Below are 24,784 nucleotides of genomic sequence, written 5' to 3'. Positions count from 1 at the left end.
TATCTGGTATAAGTGTCCACTTTACACACTGTTTAATATTTAGCATTCTGCCCATATTCAAACATCTATATTCCTTCAATTCTGCCATCTTTGGACAAACTCAAAATATTGTTGATAAATCCACCTGGTCCATGAAGAAGCATAAAAATTAAAAAAAAAATTTTTTTAGGCGCTGCCTAGTATGTAGGTGAAATAATTTAATTAGATGAATCTCACCCGCATAAATAAAGGTTTCAGCTCTTTAACTTCACAAACATCAACAGATGACAGCATTGAATTGATATAGATGTTTGAATATGGGCAGAATGTTGAATGTTACACAGTGTGTAAAGTGGCTACTTAAACCAGGAAATGAAAGGTCATAAGCGCTGTAGATGCCTCGACTTCTATATTACCTTCTCTAAAATGTTCCTTATTTCTGTTGTGGTGTGTTGGTATATTTCGTTGTTATCTAGTATTATGCAGTTTACAACATGTAACTTAATGTTGTTTTGAACATAATTTTTCAATCGTAACTGTTTTCATACCAATCCAAGAGGGTTTATTAACCTGTTTATTGGTTTAGATAAAAATAGTAAAATTGTTTAAAAAAATTAAAATAAGGGGGAGGTAAAAAAATATAGTTCTAGTTGAGTATTACAATGAAAGCATCCACCCCTTTCCCGAAACTGTTCATAAAGACTCAAGTCTTTCTTCAGTTTCGCATATCAATATCAATTTTTTTCAAAACTAATTAAGCGTAAATTTAATATTTCTTTACAATCAAACCGCGAAAATAACAAAACAAATAAACTTTAAAAACATTCATTATACCCCTCACTGCAGTATTGTCAGTTTGTGATCAATCAAATACACATGGTCAGCACAATCACCTTTTTTTAATTTCTAATCTATTGAAGCAATACCAATGACTACAGGCGTTGCCATCTCAGATACTGTTGAGTAGGTTGAGATGACTCTTAGCACACTCCGTCTTTGTACGGTTAAGAGGTTGTATTCGTTGGGTTAGGTTAGTTTAATTATTATTAATCTAACCTAACCTGCCAGCTTAGTTCGGCCGCTTCCAAAGGGCTAGCTTACAACCAGTCAAAACGTTGAACGATGAGTTATCTTAACTCATTTAACGAACGACCTAGCCATTCAGGTGAATGCTGGCATTTAAATAACAGCATAGCAGCTCTATTGAGTGGCTGATTTAACTATTTGGCGGCGACATAGCTATATATATATTACTATTTGGTTTTGTACTTGGAAACAATTGACATACTAAGTTTTTATTTATGATTAATTACAGTTTTAAATAATTTTCACAAAGGTGATGTATGCCAAAAAGTTTAAAATCTTAAAATACGATTTCTGCAATTAGCTGCCTTTATGCTTATGACGGCAGAATAATATTTACCGTGAACTAATACTGTAACTTAAACATAAAAGTTTGAGAGCCTCCGTTTTACTAATATTTGGGGTAAATGATACTCGCATTAGGCTTGCCCCATACAATGATTCGTGACCCCTCCGGGGTAAGCAGAGCGGTGTTGGGATAACTCGGTACCTGTTGACGGCTGACACTCGGGCTAAATGACTCGTATTAATTATAATTTTTGTGCAAGGTTTTCTTTCGTAATATTAAATGTATCAAATTCTAGGTCCCTATCAATCAAAAATAATTCTAAGTAGTACCTATTTTTTGTTACATAAATTACACTATACCGCGTACAAAAAACAACAGTTCAAGCGAACCGACCTTCCTCATAATGGGAAAAAACATTTATAAAGAAAAAAAAAACATTTTTATTTCAATATATATGTATTGATATAATATGTTATTATAAGAGCACATGTACCCATTTATAAATAAAACGTTTATCTATACCTTAGAGCATAAAACAAAAAAGTTCAGTTTTTTTTCGTTTTGAAGTTGAAAATGAAAAAAATATTGCAATAAGCTATTTTATACTAGAGTGCATAAAACACCGAAGTCCACTTTCATCATAAAAATGTTTTTTTAACAATGTTTTAAGTATGTCCAAATATTTGCAAACTAGCTGGATTTCCTCTCTAGGGAGTTATTTAGATCTTAATTTGTTGCAACGGTGTGGGAAAACATTTTTAAGAAGGACATATGGAAGTCTAGGCATTGACAGGGCTTATGATTTAAGTGGCTATTTCGCACACTGCGTAACATCCACATTTACTCAACTCTTTCATCTGTTGACTTTTGTGAAGCAAAAGAGCTGAAACCTTTATCACGTGGGTGAGATTTATCCGGTTGAAGCAATTCACCTACTGGGCAACACTTGAAAACCATTTTACAAATTTATACTTCTTTTTTTACCAGTTAATAAATTCAACAATGTTTTGAGTATGTCCAAATGTTTGAGTCTAAATGCCTAGACTTCCATATTCCTTTCTCAAAAATGTTTTCCCTCTCTGTTGCAACAAATTTAGATGCTTTTTTTAGCTTATCAATCTGAAGTCCGATGTAAAAAGCATCAGTAGTCCGAGATACTTTATTTAATTGCGCCTTTTATGATCAAAATAATCATTATTTTACATTGAAAGTTCTTTGGAGTTTGAAACTATTTAATTTGGTTTGAGAGTTATCATGTTTTGGAAATTGCGCAATCACAAAATTTAGTTTGACGATCATTTAGTTTAATGTGATTCCCGTGGTTTATCCTTTAAGGTACATATGAGGGTACTACTTGCAAACCCGGCAAAATCCAAAATCTAAAAAAAGTGAGATATTTATTGAATCCTATTCAGAATACAATTTTTTACAATAATTATAACACTGTCAGTTAAAAATACGGCTTCATTTGAAAGAACTTTACTTTTAAATTATCGGGTTTGATGCAAACATGGTAACCTCTACTTGAGTATTGTAAAGTTGGAATGTATAAAATTAAATTTATTATTTCACTATTGTTTCTTGACATTACCATGCTTATGTCATCATTGCTTACGTATAAAATATTTACTGATTATAATAAAAAATTAAAGTTGGAAAAAAAGTTGAAGTTAAGTATTGTACCAGTTTTTTGTGATTTGCTCAAAATAAAAAAAGATGGATTTTGCCGAGTTCGCAAATAGTACCCACATATAAAATATGTATAAAAAAAAACCTATTGATTTTTAAACGGTATTTTAGGAATGTCAAAGTCTTTGTAAATAAGAAGCTACTGTTTTAACCCTCAAGAGAGTTTATCATGTTTTAAGGATACGTATTTCAATAGAGATAAACATCTAAAATTGATATAAACATATTTACAGGGCACATAAATTATCATGTTGTGTATTGATAAATCGCTCTTTTCCCTATTTTATTTTGAAGTCCATTTTTTTTCAGTTTTTGCTTGATAGTACATAATTATATTTTTAATTTAAAAAAAATTTATACACTAATATCAGTAAGTATTGTACGAAAAAATAATAAAAAATTAACAAAATAAGACCAATCACAGATTTCAGTAATTGTAGTTATTTTTCAAATGATATTTATTTTCATTTATTATCTTGAAATTATTAGAACAAATTTTACTCAAGTAGGTAGTATTTATATGAGTACTAATGTACCTTGAAGACTAAATTTCAAGAAGCGTAATCTTCCGGCTGAAAAGTAATTATACCGTAGTAATATCTATTAAGTATACATTTTTTTATAAATAATTATTTCTCAAGATATTTCTGATAAAAAAAAAGTATATATAACGTTAATTTACTTTATTTTTTCGATTGTGCGATTTTAAAAGAACGACGCTGTTTTAAAATTGCAAATTTAACATAAGTTCTAATAAAAAGTCCTTTAACTTTAATTAACGTCCTTTATTAGGTCTGATTTTACTTAGCAGTTAATTGTACAGGGTTCGAAAAATATTTTCTTAAAACTTTTTACCAAACTTAGCAGAATAACAAAAAAAAATTGTACAGTAACTATGAATGTTGCTGTGGTTTTAAAATAAATTGCAATAAATGTTTATATTTATTTCATAAACCATCTATTTTTAGAGCAGCTATAAGAGCAAGTCATTATTATCACCCCTTATATGCACACAACGGTTCATAGGACACTGCATTGGTACACTAAATACTGTGTAACTTAATAAAATAAATAAAAAAACAGCTTTGATGAATCCACCCGGTCCATATAGAAATTGAAAAGAAGCGTATAAATTAAAAAATAAGATTTTTCAGGCGTTGCCAAGTATGAAGGTGAAATAATTCAATTAGATGAACTTCACCCGCATAAATAAAAGTTTCAGCTCTTTAACTTCACAAAAATCAACTTGAAGTAATATAGATGTTAAAAATTGGGCAGAATGGTGAATGTTACACAGTGTGTAAAGTGGCCACTTAAACCAGCCAACGACAGGTCATAAGCTCTGTAGATGCCTAGACTTTTATATTGCCTTCTCTAAAATGTTCTTGATCTCTGTTGTAATATGTTAATAAAACAGCTTTGTTTTTCACCAACTTTTTTTCCCTATCGACCGGTTTTAAAGCTACACAAGCTTCTTTATCAATCTTCTCCTTCTTATCTTTTATCGTATTTTATTTTAAGTGTTTACTAAATATTTAATCAAAACATATGGAGCAAAGAAGTCAAGTTTTTTGTCATCTTTTAAATTGATTTTATTTTAATAAATAACCACAAAGTTAGTGCTTTAAATGTATATTTTTTGCTGTTTAACTTGGTCGTATTTTGCGTGAAGTGTGTAGGTGCCAGTCCGGGGACAATGAAACACTTCAGTAAAGACCACCCTATAAACGAATATTTTATGTTGACCTTCCCAAAAAGCGATTTCATGACCCTAAGCATGGTGGGCAAACGCACCAACCACTACATTACGAGGTGGATTTTTCACCACTACGATTTCCTTTTCCATGATTTTTACCTGAGAACAGCCATAGAGCCAAAAATCGTCCAGGATTGGTTTCGTTTTACATAGAGAACTGTATTCTTCATCGTCCTGGAAGTAAATGTATACCCATATATATTTTTATGTATTATATAAAAAATATTATAAACGCCTAACATAACCATAGTAATATATTATATACTTACTATATATTAAATGCATTATATATTTTTCAATCGTTGTGTAATTTGATATGTTTTATCAACAAGCTTGAAATTAAAACGACAAATCTCCCTATAAATCCTTTAGTCTCTTACGACATTTAGAGTTTCGATCGTACGGGTACATAAACACGACGCAGTTTCAACAAATCAAAGTGTTCTAAAATCAATCAATGTCAAAGGTTTTCTTAACTGTTGAAAGTTGAAAATGAAACGTCGTAAGTCCAAGAAGTCGTGAGACGGAATTGTAAGCTTTAGAATCACTGGTTATGTGGGTCACATTTTGTTGAGATCATTAAGATTTTTTTATTTAAAAAATAATACCACAGTCGTGACAGAGTTTTGAAAGAAGAACGGACCAGTGATTCTAAAGCAGTTTTGTAAAATCATCTATCTAAATTTTTTGATATTTTTTTTTTTTTTAAAGATGCATTAACGTTCTTATGATTCCTTTAAATATAATCAATTTTAAATGTCATTTTCAACGAGTTATTAAATTACTTTTAGAAAATGGGAATCAATTTAAGGAGGAGCGGGATGTGAACCTCAGACCTTTGATCCGTGAGTCCGCGACACTAGCCACAAAACCACAACCCAATTCATATGACTAAGTAAGCCCGACTTCATTTCTAAGAATGATTAACAGCACAAAACAACTCACCGGGAATCAAACCCAGAACCGCGTGCTTAAGGCAAGCGTATTCACCACTACGCAATGGGGCCACCAAACGTTCTTATATTAATACATATTTTTTAAAAGGCATAACCCGTTAGCTTCAAGTTTTTAAAACATGTCACCAGGTAAGAAAGAAGATGTGGAAAGAAGTTATGAAAAATACAACACAACGTCTTCTTGTTCTTTTTTCACATCCACTCGTAAGTGCAGCATGTGGACATCACCAGATAATCTAGGAGACCCTATAGCTAGCCAGAACTATCGCCTCTTCTCACGTCAATCCGACGTCCTGTAGTTCCGTCGAATAAAGCAGAAAGATAGTCATCGACAGCGTTTCAGGATGGTAGAAGCCCGCATGGGTGAAAAAGAGGCAACTTGGGTTAAAGCTCCCCTGAGGCATCCCCACTTCATGTTCTGGTCAGGTCCAACGTCATTGGAGGCTGCTGCGTTTATTCTCCGAATTCAATTTTTGTTATAAAAACGAAATACCTTATTTTTAATATTCATCTCAATTTCTTCCTACTTACCTGAACCGTTTAACTTGAGGAAACTTGTGGTGTATGAACGTATTGTTGGTATATTATAATAGTTTGATTATAAAATAAAACAAAAGTTAACTAAATACCTACAATATACTATGATGAGAGGATGGAGAAACAGGAGAGAGGAAAAACTCAAATATTCAGATAGTGACATTTTAATCGTGCTTAAAATATGAATAAAGGAGGAGAGTATTTGACATTAGTGGATAGATTATTCCACAATTAAGCAGCTTCTATGGTGAAAAAGTTCTCTCGTTGCTAGAATGACGAGATAGCTCATGCTGTGATAGAGGTTGGAAGAGCTCTCTCAGATAAACAGACGAAATGGGATTATTTAAAATATTGTAAAAAAGTGATAAAATGTGAGTGTTTTTTCCATGCCTGATACTGAGACAGCGTAGTTGCGTTCGATAGTTGGCTGTGTAGTCAAATTTGAGAAGATTTAATAAATAAAGTATACAAGCATTCTGCAATCGTTCCAACTTATCAAGCAATTCAGAATTATCATCTGGACAACAAACTATAAATCTGCATAATCAAGGAGTGGAAGAAGTAAACTGTGGACTAATGCTTGCGTAATATTAACTGGCAAGAAATTCTGCAATTTTTTAAGTGAGCAAGTAGAGCCAAGAGTTCCAAACAGTAACGCAAGGTGCTAAAGTTACTCCAGCAATTCCTAGGCGGGTCACAAGCTTTTTGTACATCTCATCATCCTCTGTTATGTGATCTCCCAAGTATTTTAATTTATTAACATCACAACGCCCAGACCAATTGAAAAAAATATACTTATTGGATTTTTTCTTGCAACTAGCGGGAATCGAATCCACGACACAATTTTAATCGTCTAGTTTAGCCACTTAGCATAGCGCCTGTCCTGTATTATATACGTACGAGTATGTATGCATATAATTAAAAAATATATATAAATACATTGAAGTTGTCGAAAATGGGTTAAGACATCAAGGTACAACTAATTACAATTTCGACAATATCTTTATGTGTTTTAAAGCACGCTACAATGTTTTTTTAATTGATATTAAAAAAAAAAAAAAATACTGTGCCATATTATGAGCCATTACAGCTTGCTCACCACATACCGCACACCGTATCTGAGGACATAAGTCTCCTTGGCGGTGCTCACATACACGGAAAATTTGCTCGTTGTCAAACGAGAAAAGCTACCCGAAGAAGCTTTCTGGTAGTCTTAGCATCTTTGTGCTGAAAGAAAGTAATCCAGAAGTACATACAATGTACTAATAATAAGTGCGGACAAGAGATTAACAATGATCGGATTTGAGTTCAAAATTAAAAAAAAATTGTTGCAACTTCTTTATTCGCAGACCACAGTTTGAGAACCACCCGAGGAAGGTAAGTTTACATACTAAGAATATATTAATCTGTAAGGAGGTGCCTGTGGTATTTGTAAGTGTCCATTTAAGTTTTCAACTCCTCTTTTCATAACCGCCATAATGGAAGTCATTTTTTATTCTTCGTAATAATTTCAAAGTGCTTTTTGTACTAATCAACAATGGACATTAGTAGATAAAAATGATCTCAACTTGCTTTGAAAATATTTGGACACTGAAATAATACATCTTTTGAATGAATAAATGGTTGTAATTAAACGTTAGTAAATCTGGACCCGCATCACCGTGAAACTAAAACGGTAAGAGATTTGGCGATGTTTGTCGATATGGTAAATCTTGAATTTCCCTAACGAAAATTTGAACGAAAATATAGTTTTTTCATTAATATAAAATAAACCTACTTTTTACTAATAAAACCGGATGAAATTTTTGTATCGACATTTAAAAAATTCGAACCGCCCTCTTGTAGTAAGATTTTTCGATTTCCTAGGTGTTAAGTAGAATTTAAGTCTGCGTTCGGGTGAATAAAAATCCAAAGATGAAGTTCGGTGCTACGGAAAATTGAATATAAAAATGTTTTCTTGCGCAGGTAAAACGTAGTGCATTTTATTGTACTGCGAAGTTTCTCGAAAATGTGTGAAAAAAATAAAAAAAATGAACTGCGTCTCAAGTTCACTCGGGTAAACCAATGATAGTGTTATGATAGATTTCCAGAATCTCCAGAAGCCAACTTGTCGATCAGTAGAACTCTCTGACGAGAACTTGAGACGTCACTAGTGGAGTAAATTCATGTTATAGCTTAATTTTAAGATGTATTTTTCTTAAGTGTATTTTTGTAATTATATTTCTATGTGAATAATATATGTATGGAAAAATAAAGAAAAAAAAAAATAATAAAATCAGCTGATGGCATGAAACCTAAAAATATTTTTTTTTGCCTTAGTTTGATAGTCTTTTAAAAAAAAATAAAAAACACCATTGAACATTCTCATTCTGTTGTGAAATAAGACAAGATTTCAAGACGAGTGTTTTTGGCTTGATGGCTATTTTCAGGATAAAAATCTTTAAAAATGAAATTGATCGATGAAAAGTTCGTGTTGTAGTGTATTGTTGGTTCGCTTGTTGTCCTGAGTTTTTAATTCCTTGGAAGGTTGACATAAAATATTTGTTTTCATAGTGGTTTTAAACTGCAGTATTTCATTTGGTAGATGTATGCATCAGGGTATCTTTTAAACTGCAGTGTCATGAGAGGGCTATTCTGTACGAGCTGTTATAGAATGTCTGGCGGAGGAGTCACAACTCTGGTTTACCCGATCGGACTCTGTTCACCAGGTCTACTAATGAGCTAATGAACTAACCTACCCTATCACCGTCACAATCGGGAAAATTAGATTGACGGGAGGTACACTGACAGAAATAAGGGCATTGAAAGCATTAAATGTAAATTCTAAATAAAGCAAATATTTTCAAGGCAAATAATATTTTTTAATAAAGCGTATTTTTTTGCAATGACCGGATCTGTAATAGTGATAAATACACATATAATACTAGTGTTTTTAATTTTTTAGATTAAACGCAAACAGAATATAATCTAAGTTAAACCGCAAGACATCGGAACCTACCCTCATATTTAAATGTACCAAAAGTTATTTTTTATTCCTTTTTTAATGATAACAATAATAATGGCTTATTAATAAGCAACAAATTGATATTTCAATCTTAATTAAAAAAACACACGATATTTACCCAATTCTAAACTCGATTCAGTAGAAAATTGTGTTTTTTTTAAGAAAATAATATCTCATTTTAAGGCCCTTGTTCAGAAAATAAAAATTAATGTGAAACGAACTCCCTATTTAAACGCGAATTTTCGTTCTATTCGAGAGGAAAGAACGTTATTATCAATGATGTAACAACATATCCCATGTATTTTTATTTTTTAAAACAATTTTTATTCCTTAATTTTTCAAAAACCTTTATCTTTAATTCGTATTTTTTTCTTCATGTTAAAGCCTCCTAAAAGTTTATGTGAATTAAGTAAAAAAATCAATCATTTAAAAAAAAAGACTAATAGATAGATAATCATTTATAACTTTGGAGACATCACTTTTTGATCACTTGTACGCCAGAAATCTATTACTTACCATGGGTCGTTTTAAATGTATTTGCAATATAGTCAGTTGACAAGATGTAATCTTTCTTAAATAAGAAAATAAAAAAAAAAGTTTTTTTGTGGTGTTTTACAAGAATGCATAAATAATACACTTTATTTTTATTTTTGTCTCCGTTGAAAAATCATTTAATAGTAATAATGTTATATTTAATTTTCGTTTGTGCTCCTTTGAAATTTTTGTTCATGATTTAATTGCTCACAGTAACAATACGTTTTTCGAACCCTTATTTGGCACTTAATTTTTAATAAATATGACCTATTTCATACGAATCGCACAAATCCATTTTATTTTTATTGCTTTATTAAAATATGTTCACTGAATGTCAGGCAAACACACTTATTAGTAAACAATTACGCGTGTTGTGTGGATTCTTACTTTTAGCGTATAAGTCTATTTTTAAAGACTATTTTACTTTAGACCAAATACAGCTAATATTATTAACAAAACAATTGAAGGTCTTAATTACTTTAAAGGATCCATAATTTAAGGGTTTAAGAATTTATCTACTTTTCATATTTTATTCTTATAAAATATTACCAATTAGAAAAAGTGCTGGTATTGGGGTACATAATATATATATTATGTCACTATTTAAAGTAGATAAAATAACTTCCACATATAACTTGGGCTGTAAGAAAAGTTTAATTTAGGTGTTTTTTAAGTATGTTAATTTTTTGTATGAGTATTTGTTTAAGTATTTTGAATGTGAAATGTAAAACTTTACCGCTGTATACAAAATCTGTTTCTTTTTCAGTAAGTCCTTTTATTTTAATATTAAATAAAACATGAAATTTGATTCCATAATATTTTATTAATCTTAAAATTCTTATAGTTTTCATATTAAAATATTTACAATAAATACAACAATACTGTGAGGGTTTATAGTATAACAATCACATTTTTCTAATACCTAACTATTTTACATAAGAAAAGCTTAACATCTTGACAGTGTTTTTTAAAAATGATTTATTTATAAATATTACAGAATTAACTATAGGCAAGCGATGGGAAATATACAATATTATACTTCGACAATCAACTAGGTTTAGGTTTGCTACATTTGAAATGATTTCTCAATTTATTTTTACAATATTGACTTAAAAACAGGGATTTTGTTTATCTAACTTATCGGTAAAAATAATTATTCGTTGTGCACATTATTACAACCTTCAGAATTTGGGCCAAATGAAGAATTTAAAAAATACATTACAAATAATTTGTGTGGTCTGGATAATTTTGATTATGTTGTATATTGATAGAAAAGTGACGCTACAAAAAGAGGTTTTTAGAAATTGAAAAAAAAACAGGCGCAATAAAAACAATAGCCCTCTTTCTACTGTTCAGCGATTTTTTGTCATTATCAAAAAGCTATACGCAATAATTCATATTACGAAAAATACATGATTTTTCATATTTTGGCCACTTTTATTTGTCATTTTTGTATTGAAAAAATGTTGTGGTAAAACTAACTTTTGAGTAGTGTCACTTTTGTTATCAATGATAAATGAGGCGGGAAATAGAATAAAGGTTCATTTTCACAAGTTTCACTATAAACCTGGTTTTATTGGAATAGTTTAAATAACTGTATTATACTTTTTTTTTGTAGCCTCTTTATTGAAGCACGAATGTGTCTGATGAATCGTAAATATGAGCTCTCATAAGTACTAAAATATACTGATAAATTCGCTCAAAAAATTTGTCTAGATATTTTTTCACATATTTCGGATATTTTTTTTATGTATCTAAAGTTCAAAGTAAAACAAGTTGTTATTTAAAATCTGAATTCTTTGAAACATTTATAATTCTTTAAAAAAAAAATTACCAAAATTTGTACGAGAACGATGAATTTAAAGTAATATTTAGTTCGTTTTTTATTAATATCAAGGCATTTGAAGTGCCATTTTTGCTAATATTATTTTGATGATATTTTAAAATTACAACTATTATTGGTATGAGAAACCCCAAAATACATATTTGGTTTATTGCACTTATTCAATCTTAATTCAATCAAACTAGAATATTTCGTTATTTAAGCAAATTACATGACGGTATTTACAACAAAGTATTTATACAATAATTATCAATGTATCTACTTATTTTAGATTAATTTAGTCACTGGATAAAAAAAAAATCGTTTTAAACGACATGTTTATAATCTTAATTTTATGATTTAATTTACAAGAGTATTTTATAGGTACTGGCTTTAACGTATAAAACGATTAAAATACATTAGAAAGGTACGAGATTAAGTTTATTCGATTTAATTAAATCTATACATCATTACATTGCCAAACATATTTATTAATTTAAATTATATCTACTATAAACATCTTCGGAGGATAACTTTGAGTATTCTACAAGCAAGGACTTACACATATTTATTGGAAATCATACCAGCCTTTTAACGATCATTTATCACTATAATTATAATCACTATTTTATTGTTATTAGTAAGTACAAAATTAACACTCATATTAAAATGATCACGAATGACTGTTGTCGGTGATACGCTGGCGCGATAGGTGGGAATGCGCTGATTGGTTTTCTATATGAGAATTCCTTTTCGTCCTCGAAAGAAACGCTTTAGGACAACCTTCGACTTTACATCTGTACAATTCCGAACGGTGACACGTTTCGCAGTGGTCCTTTAGAGACCCGAGATCTTTTAGCCTGAGCGGACAGTTCCTGCAAGGAAACTTTCCTTCGTGGTCTGGATTAGGAGCCTCGTCTTCGATGCAGTAGATAATCGAAGAGTTGCTTTGAGGAGATGGTGGACAGCTTTCTACCTGACTGTGAGACTTCAGAGAGGAGTTAGAATGAGGAGACTCAGATCCAGTATACCCTTTTTTATATGCTCCGTTTAACTCAGGAGGAATCAATCCAAATGGCAGCCCTGGAAAACCTGGTAACATCCCAAAATGTGGCAGCATAAAGTGTGGAGGTGGAGGAATATCACGCCCATTTATCATTTGCTCGGTTAAACTTGATAATGGATGAGGTTTCAGCATCTCGAAATTCAAAGGAGTGTTGGAGTTCAAATCTTCTGGTTTAGCAGGTAAGTTTTTCAAGGCTTCCAGCGGTAAAAAATCACTTCCGAAAGAATCGGGAAAAGGTAGCCGATGACCTTCTGCATATAACCGGGCAAGCAGTTCGGAATGAAGTTGAGGATTTGCAAGAAGAGAAGCTAGAGGGTACTTGTCCATAAAATTTGAAGGTTTATCAGAAGATGAAGTCGATAAAAGCTTTCTGTGTAAATTGAGGTTAGCGCTATGCCTGTCTCTACTTCGTTTTGATGGAAAAGCTGCGTTGCACCCATCTACGTTGCATTTGTGCATAAGCTTTAAGTGCACATTCTGATAATGTGTTTTTACACCAAAATGGTTTTGAAATATTTTCCCACAAGCGGTGCATTTTCGTGGATTATCTTTGTCTATTGGAACATCCATTGTGCTAATAAAAACTCCATTGTCAAAATGGCCGTAAATTTCATTTTGACTATCGTCGGAGTTTCCGTCACTCATACTATCTAAAGAAGAAGAACGAGATCTTACGGGACTAGGTGCGACATCGTTGATAGAATATCCCATGTTTGGAAAATTGTTTGGAATTCCACTTGTTTTAGAACCAATTTTGCACGGGATTTCTCCAAAATCGGCTTGAGAAAGACTTTCTAGTTTTTGCAAAGCATTTTCTGAATCAGCGACGTCATTTATAGGAAGTTGTTCAGTTGGTTTACTTTTCGTTAAATTATTAACTTCTGATTCAGGCTCGTTTTTGATGACAGATAAACTATTTGGTGCTTTTTCAGAATTCATATGAATATTTTTTTCATTAGCATTTAAATCTTGATTTTGTAAAGGTGTTTTCTTTAGAGATAAATTTTCAACATTACATTGAAATTCAATAACATTGTCTTGTTCAAAAGGTTCTGGTTTAATAGAAACTTTAAAAACATCTTCCTGTGGAGGTTTTTCAGGAAGACTCGGTGATTCAATTTTTACTCGTTTTAAATCTAAAACCTTATCATTGAGTCCTGTAGCTATCGGAATTTGGATATCATCTCCACTATCATTATCAGACATATGATTTTCCATGTGCGATGTAGATATTGCGCATCTAATAGGATTTTGGTTTTTCCGTTTTCTTTTACTTGCTATTGAAGGATAAATATCTTCTTTTGGATTCTTGGATTCGCGTACGCTTAATGAATCTTCACGGTTTCCTAAACTTGTATTTGTTATATCATCTTCCACATCAGATAATGATTTTTTCCGTTTTTGAGGCATACTAAAATCTTCAGGTTCATCAGATAAATTTTCGATTATTTCTGGTTTTGGATCTTCTTTCGGTTCTTCAACATTATCAGCAGGATCAATAGGATCAGTTTCATCATCATCATCATCTCCTGCGACGACTACTATACCGTCGTCGTCATCGTCACCATCATCATCACCGTGATCATACTCGGCACCCGAAGACGTTAATGCCATTGCTTCTTCGTGCGCTTGGCTTTGGAGTAAACGAGCTCGTTCATATCTTTGTTGAAAGCTCAAATCTAGATTGTGCTTAAAGTCCATAGACTGAGGTAAGCTCGAATGATGATTTCTCATTTCTGGTGGTGGAGTCAAAAGTGGGAAACTTCCAAAAGGATTTAATGAACCAAGAGAGCCTGAATTCGGTAATCCAAGGCCAGCTGCATGAGGTGGTATCAGAACTGGATGCGACTGAGAACTTCGACCATCATGAGGAGAAATTTTTCTTCGTAAGTGAGGAGAGTGAAGCTTAGGATTAGGATTTGCGCTATGCCGGTTTCGGGACCTTCTAGAACTAAACATCATACTACAACCTTCTACGGTACACTTATGCATTTCCCTAAGATGGACTGCTGAAAAGTGTATTTTTAGCGCTCCTTTATCACAAAATGTTTTCAAACAAACGTTACACTGAACTCTTTTTTTTCCAGTGGCTGGATTGATAAAATGCGTTCCAAGGTTTAACGGAAACTGTGATGAACCCCAATGTCTTTTTGTAGGAGTGAGTGGTTTGGATGTCGCTGTCGATCTACTTACACGAGGTACTTTTGGAACTGCGTCTTTACTTAAGTTTAATGCGTTTTCATCATCTTCAGATGGACCGTCTTCAGAACCTAAATCACTGCTTCCAGTAATGCTCATAAAATCAGAGGCTGACGCAGAAGGTGATTTGCGTCCTGTAGAAGTAACTAAGCCCGGAAAAGATGCTGCCAAACTAGCAGCTGCAAGAGAATTACCGGCCGCAGCTGCCGCCATGACAGCTGAGTGATGATTGAACGAGTTACTTAATGACATGGCCACCGAAGATGGAGGCATTGGAACTGGGGGAGGAAGGTGAAGCATGTGGTTACTCATGTTGAGATTCATCAAGTTATGACCGCTATCGGACGATGCATCAGAAGTACGTCTCTTTCTGTGGTAGTGACTTTGGTTGATATCCGGACTTATTTGTTGAGAATGTGAATTTGTAAAAGGGCTCAAACTTGATCCCATTTTCCGGAAATCGAAAGGTTGCATATTTTGAAGGCGATTCAATGGAGAACCAGCTATACTTATAGGATGTTGAGTTGGACTAGACATCGAAGATTTTGAGTTATTATAGTGTCTTTGGGGTGTTGAAGAGTGTGAAGAAACGGAGAATCGTGGTGGCTGAGGACCCTGGAGTTGTACGGGAGATGACTGTCTTCTACTAGGAGAACTTCGTTTAGCAGATTCAACTTGGGCTCTTCTTTTTTCTTGGAGGTGTTTTTGATTTCGTTCATGATATTTCTGCTCTTGCAGTTTTTCCTGTTCGTACTTATGATCTCTAAAGTATTTAAAAGCATCCAGATCTGGAGGGTATCCAAGGTAGGATCTGAATCCATGCAATGCTTGTTGGCGATGTTCAGCCAGCTTCCTGAATTCAGCTTCTAGCTGGAGTTGGTGCAGAAGTCGTGGGTCGGGCGGGCCTGGAGGGGGAAGAGGGGGTAGGCCTCCCCCCGCTCCCGTTATCCCTCTACCTCTCAGCAGGTCCCGCACCACGAGCGGCCCATCAGGGCGGCAGTACCCTAGGCGGTCCAGCCCGCCGTTTTGTGATTCCTGAAAAGAAAAAAAATAAGATTAAAATGAGTATATTTTACAATATTACCATGTGAGGGATTTGATTTTACATAATGACCGTTTTAAGGTATTTTGTTTGCATTACTGTAAAAAAGATAGGATTTAAAGAATCTAAAATCCAATAATCGAGATCATTATTTTAATATTTTAGTCAATGACACCAAGCAGTAAGTCTTTTTTGTTTGACATTATGTAATAATATTATCAGTTAAGAAAAGGTAGCTTTAACCAGGAAATATCAGCTATTTAAACCGTTGAAGAACAATGAGATGCAATAAATTATTTTTTTAAATCCACAAACATATAATTTATGAAATAATTTATTACCTATTTATAGCTTTATAGGTCATGGGTTATTGTAGACAATGCTGCGTCAAGCTTTCCGTTAAAAAAATAATTAATAAATGTAATATTTCAACTTGGTACGTAATTTTAGACCAAATAATAGGTATATAACTATGAGATAAATTTGAGTTTATAATATGCAATAAATTAAGTAGGTACGTGAGCTGGGAACAGACTAATGACAAGATAAAATCATTCCTAGCAAAAAAGTGCCTATCATGGTAGGAAAATTTAGCCAAACACAATAGAGTCCACTTGTATAAAACCCTTACGTGTGAAAACATTGTTTGTTTTAAAAATGATGAACGTGACGTGACTGCTGTCAAAAAGCTCATATTGAACTCGTTTTGTGATTTTCGTCGAAGAGCTGCCTTTTTGCTTATGACGATAGAAACTGTCCCGAGTGTGTAGCAATACGCCTGTGTACGATAGGCGTCCATTTGTAATAGGATTTTTCCATTAAAAAAAAAAACATTAGTTATTTTTTCTAAATCTGTAGAAAAAATCATCGTAACAGTATTATATTTTTTTCCGTGCGACGTGAAGTCAGATAAACTTTCTACGGTGGGTGAATATTGGAAGTATCGTAAAAAAGTACCTGGCTGTGGTCCCGGACCCACGGATCAGAGATCCGAAGTTCGAATTTTACTTCACCCCAACTTAATTACCACGTTATAATAGCTAGTTTTTAACAAGTCGTTGAAAATAGCTCTAAAAAGCAGAGGCGGTTCCTTAGTATGTGCATAAGTGCAGTGCACTGCCAAGTTAAAATATGTGGAAATAAATTAGTAATATTATTAATAGTAAAAATATGTTATAGGTACAAAGAAACAGTCAATACTAGCGCCAAATGATCTAGCGAGATCGACTCTAGCGGACGGTTTTCTCATCTTGTCTACGCATGCACAGTCGTCCCTGTGCATGTTCTGTTTTGCACAATTCTTTACCCTGAATTTGTATGAAATATGTTATTTCTCCTAAGATCGTCATTTGAGCGAGATAGACAACGCTTTATACCGGTGAATCGTGCGTTAGAGGGAGAAGATAATATACATACTTCGGACTTAGCCAACGCATGCGCAGATTTGAAGTTTGTTTGCAATGTCACTTTGAACATGCGTAATGACATGATATTAGTACGAATTTAGTTGATTTAGTATCCTATAACGTGCGTATAATGTTAGGCGAATTTAGCGTTCCTGGTTCCGATGCGCGGGCTGTCATCTGTCAGACTATTGCTTGTTTATGACGTCAGACCTGTCAGAATATTATTAAACTTAATGCACAAGTTGACAAAATGCAAAGAAATGCAATGCCAATGTTTTCGGTCAGGAGCCGCCAGTGAAGAGTGTCTACTGTATGAAACTAAAATATTTTATATAGACTTTCCGTATTGAATGTTGAGGGTTTCTTTAGAATAACTTTTAAAAATAATCTTTGTACTATTTTAAGAGGGTTTAATATATTGGCATGTGCACCACCCCATCCATCAAAACCATTCAAAGAGCTTATGTCCTGCCATTGGCTGACTTAAGTGGCCACTTTAAATACTACGTAGCATTTACTATTCTGCATATGTTTGAACCTCCGCATTTTGTCAATTCTTCCATTTGTTGACTTTCGTGAAGTAAAAGAGCTGAGCTCGCAGCTGGTGAATGTTACAAAGTGGCAGGTCATAAGCCTTGTAAATTCCCAGACTTACATGCTCCCCTCTCGAAATGTTTTCCCTCTCTGTGGAAACAAATTTAGATGTAAATAACTCCTTAGGGAGGAAATCCAGCCTGTCTGCAAAGATTCGGAAATACTCAAAACGTTGTCAACGGTATGTCAATGATTTTAATGGCCTATACAAAAACATATCTTTCCATCGTAGTTTTGACATTTATTCAGCTAGGTTAATTTTAGAACAAGCTGAGCCATGTTAGATGAAAACTATCCTAACCAGAGGACGCTCCGTATTCATTTTGTAATTCACTAGTTTTATAAAGAATCTCTGGTATTAAATACGTATTTTTTTATGTAATAGTAAAAAAAAAGGAAACTTGAGAAATGAATATTAATTGCCACAAATTTCAAATGATAAGTTATGAAAAAGGTTATTAGAAAATATTTATTCGATATTTTCTTCCGCGTTTTTTTTTCACGAGGAAACCTCATAGGTATCGTCAGGGGAAGATTGAATCATATTTTAAAAGTCCCGGAATGATTCCAAAAGTGTTTGGTATTTGATGTCTTGCCACCATTAATACCCTTTGGGTATACAGTGTGCTGATTAACTAATCGCATAGTTAAAATCATTATATTTGGTCTATCTCCCACGGAATTCAAGTTTGAATTAACGGACGTATTGTTAATGATATTGTTGTTTATGTAATGACAATCATTACAAATTGCTTTACACGTATAGTTGTAATTTGTAATTGACAAAAACAAAAACAATTTTACACTTTTTGCCCAAGCCATGAATATTTTCTAGTCAATCTAAATTACATTTGCCGGATGCCATTGAAATGTTAAGCAAGTTAAAAAAAATTAATCGATTTTTATTTTAAATGTAAAAAAAATCATTATTTTCATTTTTTTTTTTTTCATTATTTCTTTTTGAACCACAACAGGCCAGGAGGCCCAATTACAGTGATGAATTACATTACAGAACAACCAAGCTTGAGAAAAATCACATTTTTATTTTTGTGTTTTCACCGGGAATCGAACCCGGAACCTTCCGTGCGTTAGTCAAGCGTCTTGACCACTACACCACGGAGGCCGCCATACTTGCCGTAATGATAATTTATTAATGGTAGTCTATAAATATGACTGAACAAGTCATTCAATTCGTTTAAATATATTCCATTGTTAATTACTTACTTTTCTTTCATTCGTTTTGATTTTTGAAATTAATACCTTCCTGTGAAAAATACGCCCCTTTTTACTACAGTCATAATACCACTCGTAACCAATATTATCCTTCACATGTTTTAATGCTTCAATTTACTTTCCTGCTATTTAGAGTAGGATTTAACTGAAGGACAGGATTTCTGTATAATTTATATTCCTTAATTAGTGCTTTATTACAGCTTCGAGCAACGATTATGATTTTTAGTGCGATTATTCCATGAATTTAAAAAAAAAAAAAATGAACATGGATATGTGTTTTCTTTAAAATTATGTTTTATTTTATTGTAAATAAAACTATCGAAAATGATTAATATTTTTTTAAGTTAAACTGAGTATGATATACAAATGGTGAGATACGTGTACGGCAAGTTTGTTCAATAATATAAAGAAATGAGGGCTGCATTTTTTGGTCATGTTGAGTAAATGGATTGCGAAAGAGTGGCTAAAAGGATTGACGAAGCGTATTTTAATAGATACAGATAACGAAAAAGACCGAAAAAAACATGGCATGACAAAATTCAATAAATAGTTGAAGACAGAAATGTTAAAATACAAATGTAGAGAAAACGAGGTCTGAATGCAAAGATAGACTAAAATGTCATTCTCTACTCTCTGCGAACCCCCACGAAGAAATAGTGTGGTAGCTTTTTTTATTAATTGTTTAATTTTAAAAAACAATGGTTTTGGCTCATTTGATTTATAAAATATCAAAATATTTTAATTTTTCGTAGCGGTAAGTATTCGTTCAAGAAAATGGGAATTAATTCGCGTTAGAGCTGGGAGAGAACGGACCTCTTATCTGAAATCTGCGACAGTATCAAGTAACGTAGTTTGAAACAAATATATACAAAAAACAATGCGTAACATTGTTTCACTTTATTTTTTAAGAAAAAGTTACAAAAAACTCATTCACGAGAAAGGATATTAAGATTAAAGGCTGCAAAAGATCTTTTTTTAAAAATAATTTTCGTTTTTAAATATTATTATGATGACCTCGAGAGTTCTGATTAAGTTGTTGTAAATATACCGCAATTTCTGTTGTAATACAGCTTAATATTTTATTTTATTTATTTGCATAACTAACAGCTATAATTATCTCATATATATATAACAAAATAAATAACAAATAAGCCAATTACAGGTTTTCACAAGTAGCTTCACAGTAAGTTAAAAAAGATTCTCAAACATAAAATGAATAGTAATTTAATGTAAATTCAAAAAAAAAGAAAAACTACCACGAATTATTTTGAAAGCAAACGCCGTACGTTATTAAAATTATTTGCAAATAAATCTATGTTAAATTATTTATTTAATTATTACATTAAAATTATTAAAAGTTCGCCATAAATATGAATTGTGCCTACAATTAGATGATGATTTTATGCATTTAGGATGAAGATTTGGAAAAGAAGAAGAACAAAGCGAATCGCCATTACACCGGTATAGAATGGCAGCCACTCGAGGTGACCTCTGTTGTTTTAATGTCCTTGTACCACGTATACACACACTAAAATATACTAATACCTAGCCGAATCCGGCCAAAAAAGCCGTGGGCGATTCGTTGACAGAATAATGAAATACATTATACCGATCTTTGTTTCATTTGATTATAATTAATGATGCGTTTTACAAATGTTTGTTTCATTTCGAAGCAAATATGATTTTTCCAGCCACAAAAAGTAGCTGTCGCAACAGCATCAAGGCGAGTGAGATAGCCACGGGGTATAGAGAGACGAGAGACAAAATTCGGATGGAATATTACATACAATTTGCAGTTGACCGTTCCTACAATATATATTCCACTCCGGGCTATCTCCAATATTGGCCAAATGTATGAGATATTCACGCGTGAACGACCACCAAAAAGCTCCGTACAACAAAAATCGTCTTATTTAATTTATTGTTGTTCACAAACAAAACATACGACATTTTTGTAACATAATCACAGTTTTTCATTTTTTTTTATTTATTCATATTTTTTCTCTTACAAACTATAATTAATAATAAAAATAATGTGACCTAACTGGAGTTACCCGTGCCGAGGATACTAAACAATGTACCTTTAAAAAAAAATAACAGTTGAGAATAAACAAAGAAGACTAACTTAATAAACATAGATAATTAACGGATCGTTCAGGCAGTTATAAACACTACGTATTTATGTTTATATGTATTTATATGTACTTTTTCAGTGTACAATACAAAATTTAAAGATATAGATTACACAAACATCACTCTGTCAGATTTAAAATTTACACTAAAAATGTATTATGTAACTTAGTAGACATTATAATAATAAATATGTACATCTCCCTTCCCCTCCTTATCTTCTCATCAAGCATTCTTGTCCTAATCCCGCCCAATTTACAATAACTTACTGTTCTTAAAAAAAAAAAATCTTTGATTATTGAAAAAAATTTACGAGTACATGAAAATAATATTTTTATATGTATAAACTTATATGTATTTATTTAATATGATATATATTTTCTTTACTAACTTTGTATACTTAGTGGAAATCTGTTATTAGTTCTGAGTTTATACACTATATCTGTTGGTTTACTATAAATATATATGTAGAACTGTTGATTTCCCAAATAGAATAAAATAGTTTATTTAGGTACATCTATATTACTTATATTACAAAACGCACAATGAAAGAACAAAAACTTAACATAAGCAATACACTTGTGGAGCAATTAATTCAATGTTGGTTTGGGCGAATGAGACAATCCATTTAACTTCTGCCAAGCTCCACTATCCATTTTTTATGGTCTTTTTAAACACTTTCTCGTTACTTATTGTTTTAATAGATATTGGAAGTAGGTTATAGATTATAATTAAATAATACTCAAAATTCCTTTGTCCGAAAGTGGTATCAGTTTGTATTTGTTTAAGTTGCCTTTGTGTTGAGGATCTAGTGATTATATTATTTGAATGTGATGTATTGTAGGGGTTATGTCTTACATTTTAGTAAGAATAGTTAGTATTGTTTCAGAGTATAATTGTTTTGTTGTCATTAGTAGTAATTTGTAGAATATTTCTTCAGTAGATGTCTGTATCGGGACTCTTGAGTATTATTTTAATTATGGATTTTTGTGCATTGAATTTGTCCATGTGAATTCAAGAACTATTGTAATTATATTTTTTTATGGAATTGATTATGCCATGTCTTTCTCGGTGTTTCTCGCTTTCTGCATCCATCAATATTAACATTGTAAATCCTTTTAGCCGTTCTCTTGCCGTCTATTCGTTCGACATGTCCAAAACGACTACTTTTTTTTATTCTCGTTCACTATTATATTATTATTATATTTTGTAGTAGTTTATCAATAAATATTAGTTGAATAACAAATACAAGCGTTGTTTGATTGAACAATGTACTGCCATTAAAAAAAGCACATTATATTTACTAGATAAAGTTTATAAATTAAAAAAATAAAATAAAAAAGTGTTGAAAAAACAGAACAATAGAAATTATAAAAACTGACCAAATAGAAAAAAAAATTATTTTTTATAAAACAAACATAATTTATTTAAAATAATACAAAACTTGATAAAAAAAATATTAAAATACTTTCATACTTAATTTAACAGAAATTGACAATCCTTTTTTAAACATGAAATAAAAAATGAAAAACGCAGGTTTATATTTTTTCCCGAAAAATATCACTAACAAGGGTTAATTAAACACTCAGTTAAAGCACTTAGTTAAATAATCAAATAACAAAGCTCTCATGGCGGCAGCTCGTCTTATCGAATTTTCAAAGGCGGTTAATGGCCCTTTCTGCAACTTTTCTGCTTCACAATATTGTAAAACTGCGTAAGCAATTGTTCTAACATCAACACGCACTACTTTAGATGATCGCGGCATATTATTTAATGAATAATAGGAAGTAAATATAGAAATCACAATGTTTCACCCCGAACGACTGTTTGCAACTAAGTTGCCTGGTGCGGGGAGCGGCAAGGGGGGTGGTGTAAGGGATTTTAGTTATAAAATTAGTCAACTGCCACGTAAGGCTGGTCGACCTCTAATTACGTCAGAATTACGGGATGCAAACCTGAGTTGGGAGAGTGCACAGAAGCAGGCAGCTAACAGAGATGCCTGGAGGCTCTTTGTGGACATCATATGCTCCAAAAAGAAAATGGACACGGAATTATGATGTGTCTCTGGGTGTGCGCATGTGGAAGTGTGGGCGCCAGAATATCGGGCCATGATCACCAAAACACCGCAACCGACAAAAATAATATTTTACGGAAAAATATTTCATTTTCTTAATTATTAAGGAATACGCTTTGAAAACTACATAAAACAAATTGTTGGAAACAAAATTTGATCTTCAAGGCATATTCCTAAATAATAAGGAATAAGAAATATTCTTCTGTGAAATGATGTTTTGTCGTTTACGATGTTTTTTATGTTTATGGGGGCATGTAAGAACGCTTGAATTTTGTGTTAACGAGTGATCATGTTTCGGGAATTGGGGAAAATGTATTGAAATTAAATCTCTTTTTTGTTAAACGTTCACAATTTGATTCCAAAAAAGTAATTGTTATAAATCATACATAGCACCACCAGCTAAGCGGATTTATTGACTGTATTATGACGTATTTATTCATAGATCCATGGCCACAATTTTTCTACTTAGGACGTGTGAATTTCACTTTTAAATAAGCATAAACGATCTCGACCCCAGGCCATTCTTTTGTAATAATTATTTCAATGAACAAATTATATAGAAATATAAAGACCTGTTACTCGATGAAAAAACACCCACAAAAATATGTAAAAAATAACTAAACACAATAAATTAACTATAATAATATATTAGATGTAGATTGTCTATAGATTCAATCATTAATCTCTGATTTACTTAATCTTTATTGGATTATTCACAAATTCGGAATGTTAATTTACGTCTAGTACTTAATTTAGGTGTAGACGTTTACAGGGCCTATGGCCTATCATTGACATTGCCCACTTAACACATCGCGTAACATTCATCATTTTGCATTTGTTTGAACAAACATATTTTTTTCAATTCTTCCATCTGTTAATTTTGAAGTGCCGATAGTGACCAATTCAACCAGCCACGACGGGTCGTAAGCCTTGAACATGCGTAGATTTACATTTCCCCCCCCTAAAATGTTCTTCATCTCAGTTGTAATATGTTGATCTGAAAAGTAAAATTGAGTTCTTGTCTCCAAAAATTAGGAAGAACTCATAACATTCGTAATTTTAAAAATCTATTACAATTTAAAAAAAAATAAAATAATCACACTGTTTCCCTGTAGGGGTTCGTTGTAAAAGTACTCCCTCCGCATGCCCGAAAAAAACGTTTTAAAGACCGGGGGTCTTCAAATGTTAAATATAATAATAATGCTGTCGGCTTCAAGGTGCAATGATCAGCGCATTTGCCTACCATGTAAGAGGTCTCGGGTTCGATTCCCGAAAACGAAATATTTATTTAAAACGGTGTTTTCACACTAGAACATTTCATAGTTCCTGGACTGGTACCTGAAGCGTAAGACTGATCAACTTACCTTCATGTAACAAAAATGACCAAGATA

General features: G+C 32.3%; 1 protein-coding gene across 1 annotated transcript in view; it reads right to left on the bottom strand.

Moving 5' to 3' along the window:
* Positions 1–11,438: 11,438 nt before the first annotated feature.
* The window catches only part of LOC148281876 (zinc finger protein basonuclin-2-like), a 59,158-nt gene continuing 45,812 nt past the window's right edge, over positions 11,439–24,784 (bottom strand). Inside the window, exon 2 of the mRNA XM_088225968.1 lies at positions 11,439–15,949. Coding sequence (XP_088082094.1) covers positions 12,323–15,949 — 3,627 coding nt within the window. The 3' untranslated portion in view covers positions 11,439–12,322. The remainder of the gene's footprint in view (positions 15,950–24,784) is intronic.

The sequence above is a fragment of the Micrasema longulum genome, unplaced genomic scaffold (genome assembly GCF_059751315.1).
Source record: "Micrasema longulum isolate JH-2025_06_02 unplaced genomic scaffold, ASM5975131v1 h1tg000402l, whole genome shotgun sequence".
Taxonomy (NCBI): domain Eukaryota; kingdom Metazoa; phylum Arthropoda; class Insecta; order Trichoptera; family Brachycentridae; genus Micrasema; species Micrasema longulum.
The sequence above is the reverse complement of the archived record's forward strand: the minus strand, read 5'-3'. Positions and strand labels throughout refer to the sequence as shown.